The 21318-nt window shown below is 44.4% G+C and overlaps 1 protein-coding gene across 4 annotated transcripts in view; it reads left to right on the forward strand.

Moving 5' to 3' along the window:
* Positions 1–21318, forward strand: part of CKAP5 (cytoskeleton associated protein 5) — a 61793-nt gene that overhangs the window by 19210 nt on the left and 21265 nt on the right. For all 4 annotated transcript variants that reach the window (XM_060274418.1, XM_035115099.2, XM_060274425.1 and 1 more), the window contains exons 6-26: positions 268–400; positions 817–920; positions 1532–1645; positions 2016–2120; positions 2531–2620; positions 2706–2870; positions 3816–3944; positions 4772–4951; positions 5449–5562; positions 6769–6879; positions 7932–8024; positions 8280–8465; positions 9486–9580; positions 11159–11216; positions 11298–11423; positions 11611–11750; positions 11944–12118; positions 12991–13104; positions 14002–14130; positions 14986–15180; positions 15675–15807. In XM_060274418.1, the coding sequence (XP_060130401.1) occupies positions 268–400; positions 817–920; positions 1532–1645; positions 2016–2120; positions 2531–2620; positions 2706–2870; positions 3816–3944; positions 4772–4951; positions 5449–5562; positions 6769–6879; positions 7932–8024; positions 8280–8465; positions 9486–9580; positions 11159–11216; positions 11298–11423; positions 11611–11750; positions 11944–12118; positions 12991–13104; positions 14002–14130; positions 14986–15180; positions 15675–15807 (2689 nt within the window). The remainder of the gene's footprint in view (positions 1–267; positions 401–816; positions 921–1531; positions 1646–2015; positions 2121–2530; positions 2621–2705; positions 2871–3815; positions 3945–4771; positions 4952–5448; positions 5563–6768; positions 6880–7931; positions 8025–8279; positions 8466–9485; positions 9581–11158; positions 11217–11297; positions 11424–11610; positions 11751–11943; positions 12119–12990; positions 13105–14001; positions 14131–14985; positions 15181–15674; positions 15808–21318) is intronic.

The raw sequence follows: 21318 nt of genomic DNA on the forward strand, positions 1-21318 counted from the left end.
AAGTATACTGCTGTGAATCCCCCCACCCCCCTTAAGACAGAGTTTTTAGAGTCCACTGCACACTAATTAATTTCCCTGAATTTAATTTGGTGAAAAAGCCGTTAAATTGAACCTAGGTAATGAAGAAGTGTTAATGATCTTCTGCTCTAGCTCTCCTACAGTAGCTCAGGATTATGGCAAGCTTAAGGAATAGTTTTACTTGTGACAAGGGAGAATAGCAATGCGCCCATATCAGTAGGACATCATTTCGTGTTTTGATTCTTGCAGTTAAAAGAACTGGAAGAAGAATGGGTCAAACTACCATTATCAGCTCCCAAGCAGTCGAGGTTCCTTCGCTCCCAGCAAGAAATGAAAGCAAAGTTTGAGCAGCAACAGGCAGCTGGTGGAGATGCAGATGGAGGTAACTGTTGACTTGGGACTTCACAGTAGATAACTTTGCTGACCAAGAGTCAGATGAAGGTGGTCAAAAAACATAAGCTGGCATAAAATGTTGCTGCACATCAATCTCTAGGAAATGTCATTGATTGCAGAGTTAATACTCTGCTTCACAGCTTATTATTTTACATATAATAAAGTAAAAATGGTGACATAATTAGCCCATCATGGACTAGTGCCATGCTGTTTTTATTGAAATTATTTGTATGTTTTAAACATATTTAAAACATATTATAATGTATGTTTTAAACATTTTTAAAAATTCTATTAATGTTTAATCATCTTTAAGCTATATTGAATCTTGTCAGAGAAGAGGGCGGAGGTTAAAATATATATATAATAACAATGTCTGGCTATATATACTAACAATTCTTTCAATAGGAGGAGATGATGGTGATGAGGCTGTTCCACAGGTGGATGCCTATGAACTTCTGGAAGCTGTTGAAATTCTCTCCAAACTTCCTAAAGATTTCTATGACAAAATTGTAAGTGGTGATTCAGTTAACCATTATTCCTTCTGTAACCTTAATAATAAATACACAAATGAATAATCTTTCTCTGAACCATAGACACTAAACTATCTTCCCCGTTTTCTTGCACAATTAACTGTCACGTTCTATGTATCTACAAAACAGTTTCATTTTTCAGCTGTCTAATTAAAATGGCTTCATGTCCAAGGACATTAAAGTATTTAATGGGAACTCCTGAGCTGTCATTGAAAGCACGTATGAATGAAAATAATAAAAGTGCTGCAGTTTATCTTGGGTTTCTACAAGTGTGTGGAGGTGCTTCTCCTGTACACACAGATGCTGCCACAGCACAAAAGCGCATCATGTCCAATAATGCATATATATAGACATAAATCATGTTGTGTATATATAAGGCTACATATTTTTCCATAAACAGTGCACATCTATTTGCCTCTATGTCTGCTGGTGGTAAAGGTTTTCCCTCAACACACATAGAAAAATCTATACTGTCAGTGTAATAAGCAAATGGCTGAAGAAGGCTCTGTCTGCAAGTGATCTAATCTTACAGGATTTGCAACAATTTCTGAAGACCAAGGTATATATAATTTTTATGTTTTGCATTGCAGGAGGCCAAAAAATGGCAGGAGAGAAAAGAAGCTTTGGAAGCAGTGGAAGTGCTAGTTAAAAATCCCAAACTTGAAGCTGGAGACTATGCAGACTTGGTGAAAGCTCTTAAAAAGGCAAGGACTTCTCTAATACCCAAATAGTCCATTCCAAGCCAAATATGTGGCACCCCTATTACTGTATTTAAAAAGAGGTTTGATAATTCATTGGTTAACACAGAGTGTAATTATAAAGTTCATTCATGGGATTGAGTTGATCATGTGACAGTGTTTGAATTGCTGGAATGGGAATAGAAATGCTGACATTCAGATACATGGGAGTGCAATTTCTATAGGTCGAATAAGAAGGGGTTGGATGGGGAAACACAATGTCTAGTATGGTTCTCCTGAGTTTGCAGAGGTACACTGCTGCTGCTTGTTTAGACATCCCATCCAAATAATCTGATATCTTAGACTCCTGGATTGTAATGTTCCTCTTCCCCCACAGGTTGTTGGAAAGGATACGAATGTAATGTTGGTTGCTTTGGCTGCCAAATGCCTTGCTGGACTGGCTACTGGTCTCAGGAAGAAATTTGGACAGTATGCAGGTCATGTAAGTATGCAGGTCACTACACAGAATACAACTATTATCTGCAGAATAGAATATCTGAGGTTAGCACTGGGCTGTTACTGGTTCCTGTTAAACTTCTAACAACTTCTGTTAAACTTCTAACAAAGCGAGATGAAAAAGAGCATCTACAGGAAGGCTTCCCCACCTCGCTTTTTCCCCTTCCTATTTTAAAGGGAGGAAAAGAGCACTTCTTAATATTGAACCGTATTTTAAAGGGCTATCTTAAATAGGCTACTCACACAGTGTTCCTTGAAGTAGTACAAGTTCAGTGTGTTTGTTTTTCTGTGTACGGGGCAAACAGGGGAGTTTCCTTATTGTGCACGTTTCTAGAGCACTGTGGGAAATCAAACATTAATTTCAACTTCTTAATACCTTGGTAACAATTTTTATAGGTTGTCCCAACTATCTTAGAGAAGTTCAAGGAGAAAAAGCCTCAGGTCGTACAAGCATTGCAAGAAGCCATTGATGCAATCTTCCTGACTGTAAGTGTGTGGCTAGTAGTATTTTAAACAAGTTTAGCAGACCATGGTTTCACCAGAACTAATATCCTTTAACCAACCATTCTAGACCACGTTACAAAATCTAAGTGAGGATATATTGGCTGTGATGGATAACAAAAACCCAACCATCAAGCAACAGACATCCCTCTTCATTGCAAGAAGCTTTCGTCACTGCAATTCTACTGTCCTTTCTAAGAGCATGCTGAAACCCTTCTGTGCTGCTCTTCTCAAGGTAAAAAAGTTCTTAGCATTGTAGAGGTCTGTGTTCGGCTGAAAGTAGTATGTGGAACTGGGGAGTGTTTCTGTAGTGATTCTTGTGAAACTGTTTCATAGAAGAATTTTATTTCAACCAGGTAGGAGAGCAGGCAGCTTGCCTTAACTCTGGAGAAGAAAGGAGATCATAGAATCATGATCTCTGGAGAAGAAAGGAGATCATAGAATCATAGAGTTGTAGAATTGGAAGGGACCCTGAGGAGAGATGAGACCGGTATGAGAGCAGTAGCTCTCCAAAGGGAGGAAAGCCAAATAAGCTTTGTAGCCCTTAACACAATTGCCTTTTTGTGCTTGGTTTACAATGAAAGTTAATAATTTCTGTCCTTTTGTTGCAATGCTCAGTGGTGCAGCATCATCCATTTTTTTGTTTGTTAGATTACTGCAATATGTTATATGTAGATAGTTCAGAAGCTTCAGCTGGTGTAGAATTTAGCAACTGGGTGCTCACCAAAGCAAAACAGTTTGAGCATATAACACCAATCCTGGCCTGACTGCACTGATTATCAATTGGTTTTGGGGCCTAATTCAAAGGGCTGCTCTTATAAAGCTGTATGTGGCTCAGGACCCCAATGACCACCTCTTGCCATATGAACCAACCCAGCTCTGCAGTTGTAATTTGAGATCTGGAGGTTTGACTGGTGCCAGGCAGAACTTTTCTTTATAACCAGACTTTTGACCTTTAACTACATGTGACCTTTTAGAAGTGGGTATGATTTTTTAATGTATCTTTTCCCCCTTGGCTTTAATCGATGTAGGATTGTTTTGTTTTTCTTTTCTTTTCTTTTTGTTTGTTTGTAAGTCGTTTTGGGTTACCTTGGGCAAAATAAAAAAAATGAAATGTAATAAATAATGTGAACGAGAAATCTAGTTGGCAAACTCTTCAGGTCTTGTGTTTTTGCTACAGCATATTAATGATTCGGCTCCAGAAGTTAGAGATGCTGCATTTGAAGCCCTGGGTACTGCCCTGAAGGTGGCAGGTGAGAAAGCTGTGAATCCTTTCCTAACAGATGTGGACAAACTAAAACTTGACCGGGTAAGTCTCACTGTTTTGACCCTGAATCATCAGGCTTTTGCAGTTTTTAAAGACAACAGCATTGGGGAAGGCCTGTACATGGGCTTTAGGCCACTGGTGGGGAACCTCCACAGTCTGTGTGCTGCATTTCGGCTTGTAACCAACTTTCATGTGGCCCATGACTGTGGGGCAGGCATCCCCAAACTGTGACCCTCCAGATGTTTTGGTCTACAACTCCCATGATCCCTAGCTAACGACCAGTGGTTGGGGAAGATGGGAATTGTAGTCCAAAACATCTGGAGGGCCGAAGTAATTCTAGTCTATTCCATCCTGTTGAATTTTCCTGTTACTAAGTGGCCCTTCATTTAAAAAAGTTCATTACCTCTGACACTCCCACTATTCACTAAGCTTCCTTGATTCCTCTATTTGCTTTAAGAGTGGCTGGGGCAAATCAGTCAGATGGATGGGTTTCAAATAAGAATTATTATTATTATTATTATTATTATTATTCAATTATAAAATTATGCAGCTAACACCTCAAAGTAACAAAATGTGTTAGCAAGCATAAGAAGCATTATAAGTGATTTGGGGGGGGGGAACGACCGCTCCGGCGGGAAGGTAAACGGCGTTTCTGTGCGCTGCTCTGGCGCGCTGCTCATGCTGGCCACATGACCCGGAAGCTGTCTGCAGACAAACATCGGCTCCTTTGGCCTTTAGAGCAAGATGAGCGCCACAACCCCAGAGTCATCTGCGGCTGGACCTAACAGTCAGGGGTAACTTTACATTTTTAATGGTTACATACTGAAGATTTATTGTAACTCCTTTGGTCTTCTGATTCTGTCCACTAGATTAAAGAGTCCGCTGAAAAAGTGGAGCTGGCTGGTGGTAGTAGAGCCAGTGGAGGAGCCGATAGAAAAGAGAGCAAACCTGTTGCTGGGAAGGCTCCAGCTCTTTCAGGGGCTGCAGGGGACAAAGATACAAAAGATAATTCCAAATCTGGTGCACAGAAAAAGGCACTTGCGGCTAAGGTAAGGGAAACTTAATCAGTTTAATTTTTGAGTAGACCTATGTTAATATAAAGAACTAATTTCATGTTCACAATGAGAAAGTACACAAGCTGCATTGGCAAATTAACAAATAGGGAGCCAGATGTTTTTCCCAGGAGAAGAGAGTGCTCTATCTTGGGAGCTACAACAGATATTGGAATATATGGACATAGACTGACTGCCCTTTAATAAATATTGTTGTAAACTATTTAGGGTATTTAAGGGTAATAACTGACACTTTGAATTGCCATCAAAATAGAATTTGTTTTGATACAAAAAAGGGAAACCAGTGCTATTGAATTTTGCACCAAAAGGCAGTCTTGAAAATGAGAATTCCTTTGTTTTTTTACATTTCACTCAATTTCCTACCCTCATCCCAATAGCTGGTGTGGTCATAATTTTAAAGCTTCAACTCAAGGTTTGCTTCCAGTTGATTCAGAACTTTAACTGACTTAACCTGCTGCTTTCTTCCTGTGTAGTCTGGTGGCCCACCCAAGAAGGGCAAGCAAGCTGCAGCTGGTGGGGCAGGAAGTACTGGAGCAAAAGGCAAGAAAGGATCTGAAGTAAAGGAGATATTTGAGCCAGAACTCTCGGTGGGTGCTTCATCTGTGTTAAAATTCAATGTAAAATGCCTTTTTAAAAAAATACCTGTTCATTTCCCCCCCAGTGAAGGGTCATAGAGCATCTGCTTTGCATGCAGAGGGTCCCAGGTTCAGTCCCTAATGGCATCTCCCCAGATAGGACTGGGAAAAGGCTTCTGCCTCAAACTCTGGAGAGCTGTTGTCAGTCAGTGTAGACAGCACAGAGCTGGATAGACAAAGAGGTTTGAATTGGTACAAAATAATATTAGGGACCCAGGTGGCGCTGTGGTTAAACCACTGAGCCTAGGGCTTGCTGATCAGAAGGTCGGCGGTTCGAATCCCTGTGACAGGGTGAGCTCCCGTTGCTTGGTCCCAGCTCCTGCCAACCTAGCAGTTCGAAAGCACGTCAAAATGCAAGTAGATAAATAGGAACCGCTACAGCGGGAAGGTAAACGGCGTTTCCATGTGCTGCTCTGGTTTGCCAGAAGCGGCTTTGTCATGCTGGCCACATGACCTGGAAGCTATACGCCGGCTCCCTCGGCCAATAATGCGAGATGAGCGCGCAACCCCAGAGTTGGTCACGACTGGACCTAATGGTCAGGGGTCCCTTTACCTTTACCTTTTAATGTTCACATTATTTGAGTCACTGTTAGGTCTAAACAGAGTGGTATTTCCCTAGAGTAAGTCACAAAATTAGCAAGGGCACCCTCTTTCTTCTTTTTCTTTTTAAAGCCAGATTTAATACTTTTGTGTAGCATCTAAAAATCAGTGGGCTTATGAACATGCTGAAGAAGAAAGGGGGAGAGAACATAAAGGGATTAGAGGCCAGAATGGGAATTGTTTGCTAAATTACATAGTAGAAGTATTCAGGATCAGTTGAAATGTTCTAGCCATTTGTGTGGACATCAGTTTTAGGACATTTTAAAAGCAGTCTTGTAGTTTATGCATCTACCTACCATGGATGTGAAATGGCTTGGCTATTCTTGGCCCAAATAAAAGGGAAAGCATCAGATGTTTTATAGCAGTCCAGCAAGGCACAAACAAAGTTTTTCTTAACTAAAGGAGTGCACCACAAGTACAGTTCAGTGTAGTGTTAATTATGCTCTCATGGGTATGGTTTTCTTTTTAATTTAGGTCCCTTGGCTATGTAAGATATGCTGCAGGACAAGAATAAGCTACCAAAATAAGATTTTTTTCCTTTTCTCTTTCTGTTTGCAGATAGAGGCATGTGAAGAGAAGGCTTCAGCTGTCCTACCAGCTGCTTGCCTACAGCAGCTAGACAGTGGCAACTGGAAAGAAAGGCTTGCTTGCATGGAAGAATTTCAAAAGGTAATCAAGAGTGGTCTTTTGGAAGTTAGCCTGAATCAGAAAAGTGGCCTCTTGAGCTGTAAACACCACCTGTTCATAGCTTTCGAAGTCCACAGAAACCCTTGGGCATCATACTATGCTTCATAACCTTCTGGACTATCCCTTTCTTACTAAATGCAGAGTTTGTTCTTATGGGACATGCAAACATCTTTTTCGAAGCTAGAACACTATTTCTGGGAAATTGCATTTTCCCCTCTATCAAACATCCTCTTCAAATTCATTAGCTAGTCTTGTAGCTTCACTGATGGAGTGCTGTGAATTGCTTCTTCCCGCATACCTTTACTTAGGCTATTTCAAAAGCAGTTACATTATTGTTCTGTTTTGGTGTATTATTTCCGCTTGTGTATCCCTTGCTTCTGCAGTCCAGCAAGTGCTCATGAAGGGTTTAGGGCAACCAGTTTTGAATCCCCATATGATGTTGGTCCCATCATCCCTGCCCATTGGTCACATTGGCTAAGGATGATGGGAGTCCCAACAATAATTATCTTCTTCCGTCTCACCCCTGCCCACCCTTGGTAATATCTTGGTATCCTATGTTCTCCCCTTGATAGCTGTGGAACACACACCTACCCTGTTCATGAAACCTTTAAACCAGCCCACACTGTTAGCTTTACAAAGATGGAACCAAAGTGATGGGGTTTTATGGTGAAGATTTGATACAGTCTTCATCTCAGTCAGCATATACATTATGTGTGTTTCAAAGTTATTTTGACTTTCCCTTTCCTTAAGATAAGGGGAATGGGGGAGAATATTTACCAAAACCTGGCTTAGAATTCAAAACCTCCAAAACAGAGAAGCAGCTTTTGATAATTTTCATGTGAAACTTAAAATTGAAAACTCCTCTTCCTAAAATGAAGGGAATAATAGATAAATCTCTTGTTAAGATAATAGATTCTGTGGATGCTAAATGGAGGCCTGACAATAACTTGGAAAAAAAGTTCCCAAATGAGTGCTGGATTGTATAATGTTTTGCATTTTCTAGAATTAATTATCATCTTTTCTTACTCTTTAAGGCTGTTGAGCTGATGGATAGAACTGAAATGCCTTGCCAGGCTCTGGTAAGGATGTTGGCCAAGAAACCTGGATGGAAAGAGACCAACTTTCAGGTAAAGCAACACTGTTGTGCTATTAATGGAGCAACTGCTAGGAAAAGCTGTAGCATTAACTACTGTAATCTTTATAGCAACTGAAGTCCAGCAAAATTACATTGGTGTTTAGGAAAACATTGAGAAGTATTCTCTTCAGTATAGTATGCTGAATGAACCAAATCAGACCTGGGAACATACAGCCAAAGAAAGCTACAAGGCATGGGCTGAAGCGGAATGTTGGCTACATTCACATACTTTACTTTTCCTATGCAGGTGATGCAGATAAAACTTCGCATAGTCGCGTTGATTGCTCAGAAGGGAACCTTCTCCAAAACGTCTGCACAAATTGTGCTGGATGGTCTTGTGGATAAGATTGGTGATGTGAAATGTGGGAACAATGCAAAAGAAGCACTAACAGCAATAGCAGAAGCATGTCAGCTGCCTTGGACTGCTGAACAGGTATGTGGAAGGCTAACAATAATATGAAACCAGTTTTTACATGTTTATTGGTCATTTATTTTAGTTAGTCTTACTGTCATATTCTTGTGGCTGCATGAGTTCTAGCTGTATTTTCAAAAGCAGTAATTTAATCAAAGCTTTCTTCATGCAATGTTAATAGGAGTTTTTTGCTCCTCAATTTTACATTTTCCTCCTTTTGAGACTGAATTATTGGGAGCAAGTCGCTGATACCACAGGAGGGGAAAGTGCTCTTGAGCTCAAAATCCTGCTTGCTGGTTTCCCACAGGCATCTGTTCGGCCACTGTGGGAAAAGAATGCCGGCCTAGATGAGCCATTGGCCTGATCCAACAGGCTCTTCCTATGTTCTTAAGATAATTGCAACAAGTTTGTGTGGCCATGTGCCATAAACTGCCTTCCAACCTTTTTTGTCTCATGGGCAGCTTAGGTGAAATGGTCAAAGGTATCATTACAAAATGGTTGCTGCAAGAGTATGGCTAGCCTCAAAATGACTGGTTCACGGGTAGACCTAGACTGCTCTGTTCATTCACCACCGTCACACTCCCTGTACACAAAATAACAGGCTTCTGCTTGCCATGTGCAGCAGCTGATATCTCGTTAGCAAGGGAATTGCCCCATGCTGCTTCCTTTTTGCCTTTTTGCAAACCATGGGTGAGGGCAGCAACAAGCCATATCACCAGGTTGGCGGGACAGGGTGGTGCGGAGGTGGGGGCCAGGGTTGTTTTCACCAGAGGATAAAGTTCTGAGAAGAGGTCACTGCTTCAGATTCTTCCAGCCCATTGCACAGCTGAGCAATGGCAGGTGCAGGAAGTAGAGATCTTGTCATTTGGCTAATTTTCTTTTTAAGGCTTTAAAAAATCCAGTCGAAGGGGGTGGAGTGCCTCTTGGGTGCTGTTTGCAATCTCTGTAAGTGCCACTGCACCCATAGGTATCATGTCTATTTTAGAAGGTTGCATGTTCCTGATTTGTGGAGATGGTAAAGTTGTTATGTTTTCATTCTAGGTAATGTCAATGGCCTTTTCTCAGAAGAATCCAAAGAACCAATCGGAAACCCTGAATTGGCTTTCAAATGCAATTAAAGAGTTTGGGTTTTCTGGGTAAGTTTCAAAATACTAGAATAAAGAGCTTTAATATAGAGGAGCCATTTGACTCGTAGATCAAGCACTACTGTCAGTTATTGTATCATTTGGCATCACCTAAAATGGTGGAGAACTTCAGGCCTGGGAGCTGAATGTGGCCCTCCCAGTTTCTCCATCTGGCCCTCTGGACTCTCCCCATGCCACACACCCTCTCCCTAGACCACATCCTTCACCAGACTTGTGTTCAGTATATTTGTCTGGCTGAAATGTGTCTTTGCAATCCCCCATGTGATAATTCTTTGTTGTTTTCCTGGCATTACCAGCAGCCTCTAGGATATTTATTCTTGTTGGTGTTATACACCATTAATCTGGTATAATATTATTTTATAACAATTTTCTTAAATTCAGGCTTAAGGAAAACCTGTGGGATTCCCCTCCCCAACAGGTTTTCCCATACAACCATGGATGTACAGTGGTGCCTCGCTAGACGAAATTAATTCATTCCACGGGCCTTTTCTTATAGCAAAAAATTCGTCTAACGAATCCCATAGGAATGCATTGAATTTTTTTTTGCCCATAGGAACGCATTAATTGAATTTCAATGCATTCCTATGGGAAACCGTGATTCGCAAGACGAATTTTTCGTAAAACGCATTCGTCTAGCGAGGTAACCTCTGCTCGAAAAATCCTTTCGTTAAGCGGAAATTTCGTTAAGGAGGGCATTTGTTAAGCGAGGCACCACTGCATAGCCTTAACCACAAATTGTCTTAGTTGTTCATCAGTATTCTGTCAAATTCCTTTAGTTCTTCTAACTGCTAATGAATTCTGAAATTTATTCATTTAGGGTTTTATTTGAAACTATTCATACCATGAGGGATTTCCCTGATTTAAACTCCCTTTAATGTGTGAAGACTCCATCATTACCCCATGGCTTATTAAGTGTCTATAGCTAAATAATTTCTGGTTGGTTCCTGTATTGCAGTTAAAGACTTACCTGCGTCAGGGAAACTACTCTAGAATTAAATACAGGCTTATCTAGAGAGATTTAGGATGGGCAATAATAGTCAAATGATGGTCAGAAAAGACACACGGCCGATAGCTTTCTCTTTCTGACTTTTGACATCTAGCTTTTGACAAGTAGTGACAGAAGGTGAGAGAAAGTTGGAACAGGAAAGAGTTATTTTATTTTGCCCTACCTTCCATTCTTTAGTTGGACTGACATCTAGTCTTTCACTAAAAACTAAATACATCGGACCTGTTTATCCACTATTTCCCCTGTCCCATGTTTCCTATAAAATGTGCAAATTCTCAGCAAGGAAGCTTCAAACCACCTGCCTCAGGAAAATGGAACTAGTTCAGTTCTCAGGATTATCAAATGCATTTTCTTGTAGGTACCATTTGAATTGCAATCTCATTGTGAAAACAAGACAAAATACATTGTGTAAATAAGAGCTGAACAGAAAACTAGAGATTTAAACTCCATATCAGTTGCTTCTTACAAATTGTTCCAAAGCAAACAAGTAGCTGTCCCATATCTTGCTACTTTATATGCATTGTTGTGTTGCTTTCAGCTAATCTGTGCTTCTTTTCCCCCAGATTGAATGTAAAGGCTTTTATCAGCAACGTTAAGACTGCTCTTGCTGCTACAAATCCTGTGAGTAAACTTCTCTTCAAAGTAAGATCTAAATACTGTCTGAATGGTTGAAACTGAGCCTTTCTTTTTCCTGTTTGACAGGCGGTGAGAACATCTGCAATTACCTTATTAGGTGTCATGAATCTGTACGTGGGGCCCCCTTTGCGGATGTTCTTCGAGGATGAGAAACCTGCTCTTCTTTCCCAAATAGATGCTGAGTTTGAAAAAGTAAGCTTTTTCCAAAGTGCTGCAAATGTTCATATTCAGCAGCTTATTGCACCAATTTAGGAGCCTTAGTTTGTGCGACTTTCAGTTAAGATACAGTGTTGTGCAAACATGTGAACCAAGATGATGTAACTGTCTAACCACTGCTGACACCCATCCCCCAAATATGCATGCTCATTTGACATTTCAGGTGCAAGGACAAACACCACCTGCTCCAACTCGAGGCAATACCAGACACGTGGTTGGCAGTGGAGATGATGGGGAGGAAGGAGATGAACAAGAGGAAGCAGGAAATGATGTTTTGGATCTCTTGCCAAGAACTGATATCAGGTTTGTATGGCTTCGGCATGCCGAGGGCAATTTTTATAGCTACAACTTCAACATGCAAATTTATACTTACTCATCTGTAAGCTATGTTGTAAATTTGTATTCTCTGTATGCACTGTTAAGATACTTATAGTGTATTTCATCTTGTTTAACAGAAACTATAATCTGAGGTGTTAACTCTTTCTCTTCTTTTTAGTGATAAGATCACATCTGAATTAGTGTGTAAGATTGGTGATAAAAACTGGAAAATCCGAAAGGAGGGTCTGGATGAAGTAACAAGCATAATTAATGAAGCCAAATTCATACAGCCAAACATAGGTGAACTTGCACCTGCACTGAAGAGTCGTCTTAATGATTCCAATAAAATCCTGGTAGGTTAAGTCATAGAATTGAAAATAAATTTGTTGTAGTCTGTCATCTTCCAGTTATGAATACCAGTTTCATTTAAATCTTTCATGGAGGATTGAAATGACAGCGTTAAATAGGATGACATTTTAATGCAATTTAATCCCTTTCCTACAATAAGGAGATCTAGAGTTCTACAATTGCTAGTTTTTCTATTGATGTGGATGTTCTTTTGGCACAAACAGTGGAAATGGTACAGCTATAAATATACTCTGTGCACCTCAGAGAACTTGTTCTGTTCCTGTCAAAGCAGAGGAAATGCACTATACTACTGAAAGCACAACATTAGTACAATTGAGCTTTGTTAATCCCTTTGTTGCACATGCTCCAAAGCACAGCTGGGCAGATTTCATAACTCCCTGTTAATGGTGCTTCTGTTTGTTCTGAAAGTCCACTTCAGATGATCATGGTTCTGTGATTTGAAACGAATGCAAATTTAAATTACAACACTACTTTGATTATTAATGCCCATAAAATATGTGCATTTGTAGTTTTCCCTACAGTTGCACATGCCATTTTCCATGTGTACAGAGCTGTTTTCCAGTGTGTGGACAGTAATTTAATTATTTTGTTACTTTTTCTGCTTCTTATCCATCAAAAACAACAATAATAAATCTGTCTAAATGGGGCATCTGTTTGCAACCCAGTTCCGTATGCAAGAAACTGCCTAGACTGCTTGGTTGTGTACTTGCTTGGAATATTTTATTACCTACAAGCTAGAACATACAGTACTGTTTCACAAGCTTCTAAAAAAGAGAGATATGACACACTGGATCATTAAAATGGTAGACTAAGACAATTTCAGAGTTAAAAGTTCATGTGTTTCTTCTGTTTCCAGGTGCAGCAAACCCTGACCATCCTTCAACAACTTGCTACTGCTATGGGCCCAAATATCAAGCAACATGTTAAAAACCTGGGCATTCCCATCGTCACAATTCTTGGAGACAGTAAGGTAGACTCACATATTTCTCAGCACAGCCTGTAGGAATGAAGGCTATTTGAGACTAGAATCACCTTGTTTGAATATGACCTCATTTAACACTGACATATACTACTGTCCCTTATTAAAGTTACTGTCCTCCTCCTCCTTTCTGTAACCACCAGTGTGGTGTGGTGTTGGGAAGCTGGGAAAGCAGTGTGGCCTTATTAGCCACTGCTGTGCATAAAGAGTGCGGGGTGGACACACCCACCACTGGCATGCAGCGCTGTTAATATTGGATAGCATTAGTATACTCAGGATTCAAAGTTTTGTATCTCTGTTGTAGGAAATGTACACTTTTTTGTATGTGCTGTAATTTCCACATCAAGAAAGAGGTATAAGTTGAATATTTCGCTGAGTTCAGGTGCTGTCTGTCCACAAAACACTGAGTGCACACCCCATTGAAAGCAGTTTTAAGTACAGAAAGGTCACATCAGCACTAATCCTCGTTTGACATGCACCATGGTTCCTCGTTCATCAAGTGATTAGTGCATGGAAGCTCAGTCAGGGTGAGAAGGTCTGAGGTCAGTTAGGAAAGAGGGGAGAGTAAAAGGAATACTAAATTCCTTTTCTTCTCCCTCCAAAATTATTTTGTAAGTGTCATACACAAATGTGTTAGACAGGTAGGAACTCCTTATAAAAGTCATGGAATCTTTTCATGGCTTTCCACTTAGGCCTGTATAATAATAAGCCATTGTTCCCTGACCCTTGCAGTCTTTCAAGCGATCTGCATACTGTAATAAAAGTACCTTTAATGGGAAACATCCGGGGGGGGGGAGGAATCTTTGCAAAAAGACCCCCAAACCTTGTTCAGTTGATTTTCTTACCACTGCTGAAGGTAAGCATGTGTAAATCTTGTTTTTGCTTCAGAGTAATGTCCGAGCAGCTTCTCTAACAACTGTGAATGCCTGGGTAGAGCAGACAGGCATGAAAGAGTGGTTGGAAGGGGAGGACCTTTCTGAAGAGCTCAAGAAGGAGAATCCTTTCCTAAGGCAAGAGGTAAAAGATTGTTCCATGTAAATGAGCTTTGCATTTATCCTTTTATCCTTTGTCAAGAGAAACTGAGGAGAGCTACTTTATATTATGTCAAATTGGGTAGGTAAATTATTTATATATGTAATGTAGTGAAATGAGTCCTTTCTTTGTATTGTAGTTTTGGATGCTCCAGTTCCTTTTAATGTCCCAAGAGTGGAAAGTTTCAAATAGGAATTTTCTGAAGCAGTTTGAGGGTTCATTATTTTGTTCTTGAACAAACTGTAAACTTATACCAATAACTATTGTTCTCATTTTTTGTATATTTTAACCACATTGCGTTACTTGTACCAAATGTTGCACAAGTGAAGTCCTGAATGCACAGCAGGACTTCCTGTGCACACTCAAACTCTCTGCAGCTCATTTGGAAAGAGGGGGAGCAGAAGTGGAGGGTTTGCTGTGGGAATGGAAGTCTGTTCCCCTCAAGTGAGCAAGAGTAAGCCAGGCAAGAGTGGATTAATCCCCTAAGCCAACTACACCAGGCAAGATCACAACACAGTAATAGTGATGAATATCTCAGCAACACCTTCCTCTCCCCTTTAGCAGTTATTTTTACCCCTCACTGCAGTTTCAGTCATGCATGTTCATATCTTCTGAACTGGGAGCAGGATATTCATATGACCACAACTAAATAAACCATGTCATCATATGGTTGTTATGTTTGAGAAATGTTCTGTAGGACATGGAATAAGATTTTGGGAACCTTCTGAAAACATTGGATCTGCAGAAAATGAGTGTACTTGTGTCTATAAACAGGGATTCCTGTTTATATCCAAGGTGTATTGCTTTCTGCAGAATTAAGGGGTTTTTCTTTTCTCCCAGCTTTTAGGTTGGCTGGCTGATAAGCTGCCCACTCTCCGCTCTGTTCCATCGGACTTGGTTTTATGTGTGCCTCACCTATACTCTTGCCTTGAAGATCGAAATGGAGATGTCCGTAAAAAGGCACAAGATGCTCTGCCATCCTTTATGATGCATCTAGGCTTTGAGAAGATGGCCAAAGCCACTGGCAAGCTGAAGGTATAGCAAACAAAACAAAATAGCTGAGTACAAATGGTGTGTGTGTGTACATATGCACACATGTCTCTCTGTGTGTAACATCATGATTTGCTTTATGGGAAATTAAACAATGGTGAAAATGTAGTTCAGTAGTAGAGCATTTGTTTTACATGCCAGAGTCTTGAGATCAATCCCTGGTTTCTTCAGGTAGAGCTGGGAAAGAATTCTCTCTGAAAACCTGGGGTCAATATAACCAATACTGAGCTAGCTGGACAGATTTTCTGATTCTGTATAAGGCAACTTATAAAACTGCAAATTAACAACTTTGTACGTACATTGGATGAAGTATATTCACAATATCGTTGGTACTGGGAATGTGATCGCTGTCTTCTTTCAACCATGTTGACCCCCAAATGACTATTTAGAAAAAACTATTTTCCATGTACTGTAGTGACTTGCAAAATAGGAGGCATGTGCCATTAGGTGCCTTTTAAATTCTTTCTTTTGCTTTCTAGCCAACTTCCAAAGACCAAGTACTGGCCATGCTTGAAAAAGCCAAAGCTAATATGCCTGCCAAACCTGCTCCACTTTCCAAGGCATCTTCCAGAGCAGTAGGAGCTGCTGCAGCCAAATCTCAAGTTGCATCAGGTAATCTTTCTTTATTCCATTGACATCCCACATTGAGCAAACCTGTATTTTAAGAGGAATAGAGGTTCCATTATATCTATAAACCAGGTGTGTTATAGCTAGACACTACAAAATTTAGGAGATTATAAACAGGATCCTACTGAAGTTCCGTGGGTCTATGGAATAGAAGCCTGTAATCACAATCTTAGGGTCATGATGTGCTTTCTGGGCAAGGAGCAGTCATTTTAAGCATATTTTTTGTAATTTTAGACCTATCTGAATTATTTCCACAGTGGTTTCACATTGAATAAAATGGAAAAGGCTTTAGTTTTTCGCCTAGCATGTTTCTTTCCATAGTATCTGTGAGGGACAGGGGATATCGCGAAGTCCCTCCCCTCCTGAGTTCAAGCCCATCCCCGAGCACAGGGGAAAGCAGAGGGAGCTCCGATTCCAGTGAGGAAGCAGGAAGTCGTGTCCGAGGCTCAGGCAAGGTAGCGGAGCCAGGGTCCCAGGTGGGACAGGAAGGGGCAAATAAGGGGGGGAGACCCATCCCCCCAACTCCGGAATTACGGAGAAAGAGGAGGGGAAAGAGGATGGGTCTGCCAAGGCTTTTGTGTTGGGGAAAGACGCGCCAAAAGCCATTCGGAGGTTCTGCAACGCAATGACCCCATCGTTCCGTGTAAATAGCAATGACTTCAGCACTGTAAATACGCAGCACCAATAAAAGAATAAAATGCAGAGCTGCGTAGCGTCGTTACTCTGAAGTAGCCTGCTCCGGCCACTGTGACAGCAACCTCCGAATCTTTTTTTGGGGCTACTTTGGAGTTGCCGGGATGAGTGTGTCAGAGGCGGAGAAATGGCGGCAGATCGCGGAGAAAGCCCAGCAAGACCTGCAGCAGCTGGCGCAGCAGGCGCAGGGGGAATTAAAGGCAGCTAAAGAAGAAACCAAGAAGGTCCAGGACGACCGGCTACAACTTGCGGAACAGGTGAGAGCGCTCCAGGAAAGAGAGCAGCAATTAAGGGCGGTGGCCGTAGACCTCCAAAACAAGCTGGATGCAGAGAAAAACAAGGCGGGAGGGGCACCCCAAGTCCAAGTGCTGCCAGGAAGGAGAGCCGGGACCCTAGTAAGCAAGTTCAATGGAGACCAGAGGGAATATCATGGCTTTGAGACTGAGATTGTGTATGCTCTTGAGCTGCACCATGATGACTTCCCTGATGATGAGCACAGGGTAGCGTTTATTGTGGAGCACCTTACCGGGGCAGCCAGGGAGTGGCTAAGACCGTTAATAGCAACAAAGAATCCTTGCATGAAGAATGTCAAACTATTTCTAGAAGGTTTGAAAACGATGTATTCGTCCGATAGTCATATGGACCAGACTAAGGAGGAACTTCATAATTTACGCCAAGGAAATATGACAGTTCGCGCATATTGGGCGAAATTCACCATGCTGGTGCACAGACTGGGGTGGGAACTAGAGTCAGCCCCAATGCAAGCGGCGTTCTACTTGGGTTTGCATGAGGAGGTGAAGGATGAGCTCTCGAGAGGTCCAAAGCCCAGTAGTATGGATCAGCTGAGCAAAGCGGCTCTGGCGGTGGGGGGGAGACAGGAATCCCGATGGAGCGACAAGCAAGCAACGCGCGCAAAGCGGGCTTGGTTCCCACGGTCGCAGGAGAAGCCACTCCCCCAACAACCCTTTCAAGCCACGCCTGGGGCCAGCCAGGACCAGGAACCCATGCAGATTGATAGCGCGCGCGCGCGCGGGCTTTTCAAACCCCAGCGGCGCCAAGACGCAAGGAGGGAAGGGGCGGGAATTGCTTTCTCTGCAACTCCCCCCAGCATCTCGTCAGAGACTGCCCACATCGCAGGGAGTGGCAAGGAAAGGCGGGAACGGTTGTGCCCTCCCCCACTGACGCAGCACCACAGCAGGGAAACGGGAAAGCCTGGCTGCAGGAGACAAGGGGCAGCAGCCAGGCGCAGTCAGCAGACAACAGCCCCAGCCCGCCCACCCGCACAGAGAGGAGCAGAGCCAGCCCACCCCTCCCAGAGCAGGAGTGGTTCTAGAAGTGACGCTAACGCTCCCAAATGGCTATCCCCTGACGGTCCTCGCCCTAATTGACAGTGGGGCGTCAGCGAACTTCTTCTCGAGGAACTTTGCAGAACAGCACCAGATCCAGCTTCTGCAGCTGGATTTTCCTCTGCACGTGGCAACCATTGACGGCAGAGAGTTGCTGGGAGGGGCCATCACTCATCAAACCCCCCCCCCATGAGAATGACGGTGGGAAGGCACTCAGAGACACTGGCATTCAACGTCACCACCATCTGAGACCCCCCCATCGTCTTGGGCATGAGCTGGCTGGCGCGCCACGACCCCTCCATCAGTTGGCACCAGAGATGCATCACTTTTGGGTCGGACTTTTGCCTGGAACATTGCATGCAGCACCAACCAGGGGAGGGCCCTCCGATAGCCACGGTGGCCACCATGCACGTCAAAGGGGGTGAGGCGATACCCAAGCCGTACTGGGACCTGCAGGAGGTCTTCAGCGAAGCGGAGTCCGACCACCTACCCCCGCACAGGCCTTTTGACTGCCAGATCAACCTGGTGCCAGGGGCAACTATACCCCCAGCCAAGCTGTACGCCATGTCAGACCAGGAACTGGAGGATCTGCGCGCTTTCATCGACAAGAACCTCAAGCGGGGGTTCATCAGAGAAAGCAAGGCAGCAGGGGGCAGCCCGGTCTTCTGGGTGGACAAGAAAGACACGCAACAGCGCCGTCTTGTGGTGGATTTTAGACGGCTGAATTCAGTGACAGAGCCAGTGGCTTTCCCCATGCCCAGAGTGGATGATCTCCTGACAGCGGCACGCAGGGGTAAGATTTTCACCAAGCTAGACCTGAGGGGGGCGTACAACTTGATCAGGATCCGGGAAGGCGATGAATGGAAAACCACGATGTTCACGCCTCTGGGCTCTTTTGAATATCTGGTGATGCCCTTCGGGTTGCAAGGGGGATCAGCATGCTTCCAGGCCTTCATGCACCACGTCCTGGGGTCCCTCCTTTTCAAGAACTGCTTGGTCTTCCTAGATGACATCCTTATCTATTCCGCTGACCCAGTGCAGCATGTGAAAGACGTCAGGGAGGTGCTGCAGCGCCTGAAGGAGAACCACCTGTATGTGAAGCTGGAGAAGTGCAAGTTTCACACCAAAGAGGTGGACTTCCTGGGCTACAAGCTGTCAGACAAGGGGTTAGCGATGGACAAGGACAAGGTGCAGGCCATCCTGGACTGGCACAGCCCCAGGACGCGCAAGGATGCCCAACGCCTACTAGGCTTCGCCAACTTCTACAGGAAGTTCATCAAGAACTTCTCTCGCGTTACGGCTCCCATCACTGACTGCCTGAGAGGCAAGCAGAAGTTCAGGTGGACGCCAGAGGCGCAAGCAGCGTTCGAAAGCCTCAAGAGGGTGTTCGCCTCGGACCAGAACCTGTTCCACGTGGTTCAGGACGCGCCCCTACGCGTTGAGAGAGATGCTTCTGATAAAGCTGTGGGCGCCATTTTGTTGCAACTGGACGCCAACAGAGAGTGGAGACCCTGTGCCTTCTTCTCCAGGAAGTTGACCCAGCCAGAGCGAAACTACACGGTGTTTGATAGGGAACTTCTTGCGATCCACGCTGCGTTCCAGCACTGGAGACACTTCCTGGTGGGTGCAAAGCACCCCATCCAGGTGTGCACAGACCACAAGAACCTGGAGTTCTGGAGAAATGCCAGGGTGCTCAACCAGCGGCAGATACGGTGGGCAGAGTTCTTCTCGAACTTCAACTTCTCCATCCACTACATCCCGGGGGAGCAGAATGTCAGGGCGGATGCCCTCTCCCGCAAACCGGAGTACATGGAGGAGGAGGCGCCACCAGCACCCAGGCACATTTTCCCCCGTCAGCATGGTCCTGCGGAGCAGCAGTGGTGAGCGAGGCAGAACTCACAGCACTGACGGCAGCGGATGAGTTTGCCAACCGCATCTTCAGAGAACTGAGAGGGGGGAGGGAGCAGGCAAAAGACTTTGCAGAACGCAGGGGGCTGCTTTTCTACAAGGGTGCACTGTACCTGCCCACCACTCAGCTTAGACGTAAGGTCCTCAAGCAGATGCACGACAACCCAACTGCGGGGCATTTTGGAAGGGACAAGACCGCTCACCTAGTCATGAGACACTTCTGGTGGCCAGGGGTGCGGGAGGATGTCAGAGACTATGTAAGGGGCTGTGACACCTGCCAGCGGGCAAAGGTGGTCAGAGCAGCGCCAGCAGGATTGCTGGAGCCCTTAGCCACACCACACAGGCCATGGGAAGTGGTGTCCATGGACTTCATCACAGACCTGCCTTCTTCCAGGGGCAAGACCGCAGTGTTGGTGGTGGTGGACCTCATGTCCAAAATGTGCCACTTTATACCGTGTGCCAGAGCGGTCTCTGCAGAAGAGACAGCCAAACTGTTTGTTGACCACGTATTCAGACTGCATGGATTACCTTTAAGAGTTATTTCGGATAGAGGCCGCCAATTTGTGTCCAGGTTCTGGCGGCGGCTCATGAACCTCCTGCAGGTGGACGTCAGCTTGTCGACGGCTAGACACCCGCAGACCAATGGACAGGCGGAGAGGGTCAACGCCATTCTGCAGCAGTACCTGAGATGCTACGTCAGCCAGAGGCAAACGGACTGGGTGGATCGCCTGCCACTGGCAGAATTTGCCTACAACAATGCAGTGCACGTCTCCACAGGGGTGTCGCCCTTTAAGGCCAACTACGGGCGCGACCTCAGATCTTTCCCGGAGAGGGAGGTGGAGGAGGTGGAGGAGGAGGGCCCGCAAGCTGAGGATTGGGCAGAGGAACTGGAGACGGTGCACCAGCAGCTCAGAGAACACTTGGAGAGAGCCAAGGAAGCATACAAGAAGGGGGCAGATCGCCACAGGCGACAGGGGGAGGTCATCAGGGTGGGGGACAAGGTTTGGCTGTCCTCGGAGGGCCTTCCCACCAGAGGGAGGTGCAAGAAACTGGCACCCAGAAGGTTGGGCCCCTTCACGGTCACGCAACAGGTCAACCCGGTGGCCTTCAGACTGGCACTGCCAGAGGACATGAGGGTGCACCCAGTGTTTCATAGATCACTGCTGTCGCCGTACAGGGAAAGCAGCAGGCTCCGAGACAGCGAACAAACCCCCGAGGGAGGGGGGGAGAGGGAAGGCAGGGAGCAACTCAATGAGGCCACAGCCATCCTGGATTCACGGAGAGGGGTGGGGGGCCTGGAGTACCTCATGGCATGGGAGGATGCTCCGCAGTCCCAGAATGAATGGGTCCCGGCCACTCAGATACAGGAGGAATTCTTGGTGGAAGAATTTCACGCCCTCTATCCCCACAGACCCAAGCCCTGGCACATGGAAAGGGAGGGGGAGGAGGAGGAGGCACGGGAGAGCAGCTCACCATGGCGCTGGGAAGCGGAGTTTGAGGAACCGGGAGACGAGGTATGGGTGTCACCGAGATCCACCCAGTCAGAGGC

Source organism: Zootoca vivipara, chromosome 1 (assembly GCF_963506605.1).
Source record: "Zootoca vivipara chromosome 1, rZooViv1.1, whole genome shotgun sequence".
Lineage (NCBI taxonomy): Eukaryota > Metazoa > Chordata > Lepidosauria > Squamata > Lacertidae > Zootoca > Zootoca vivipara.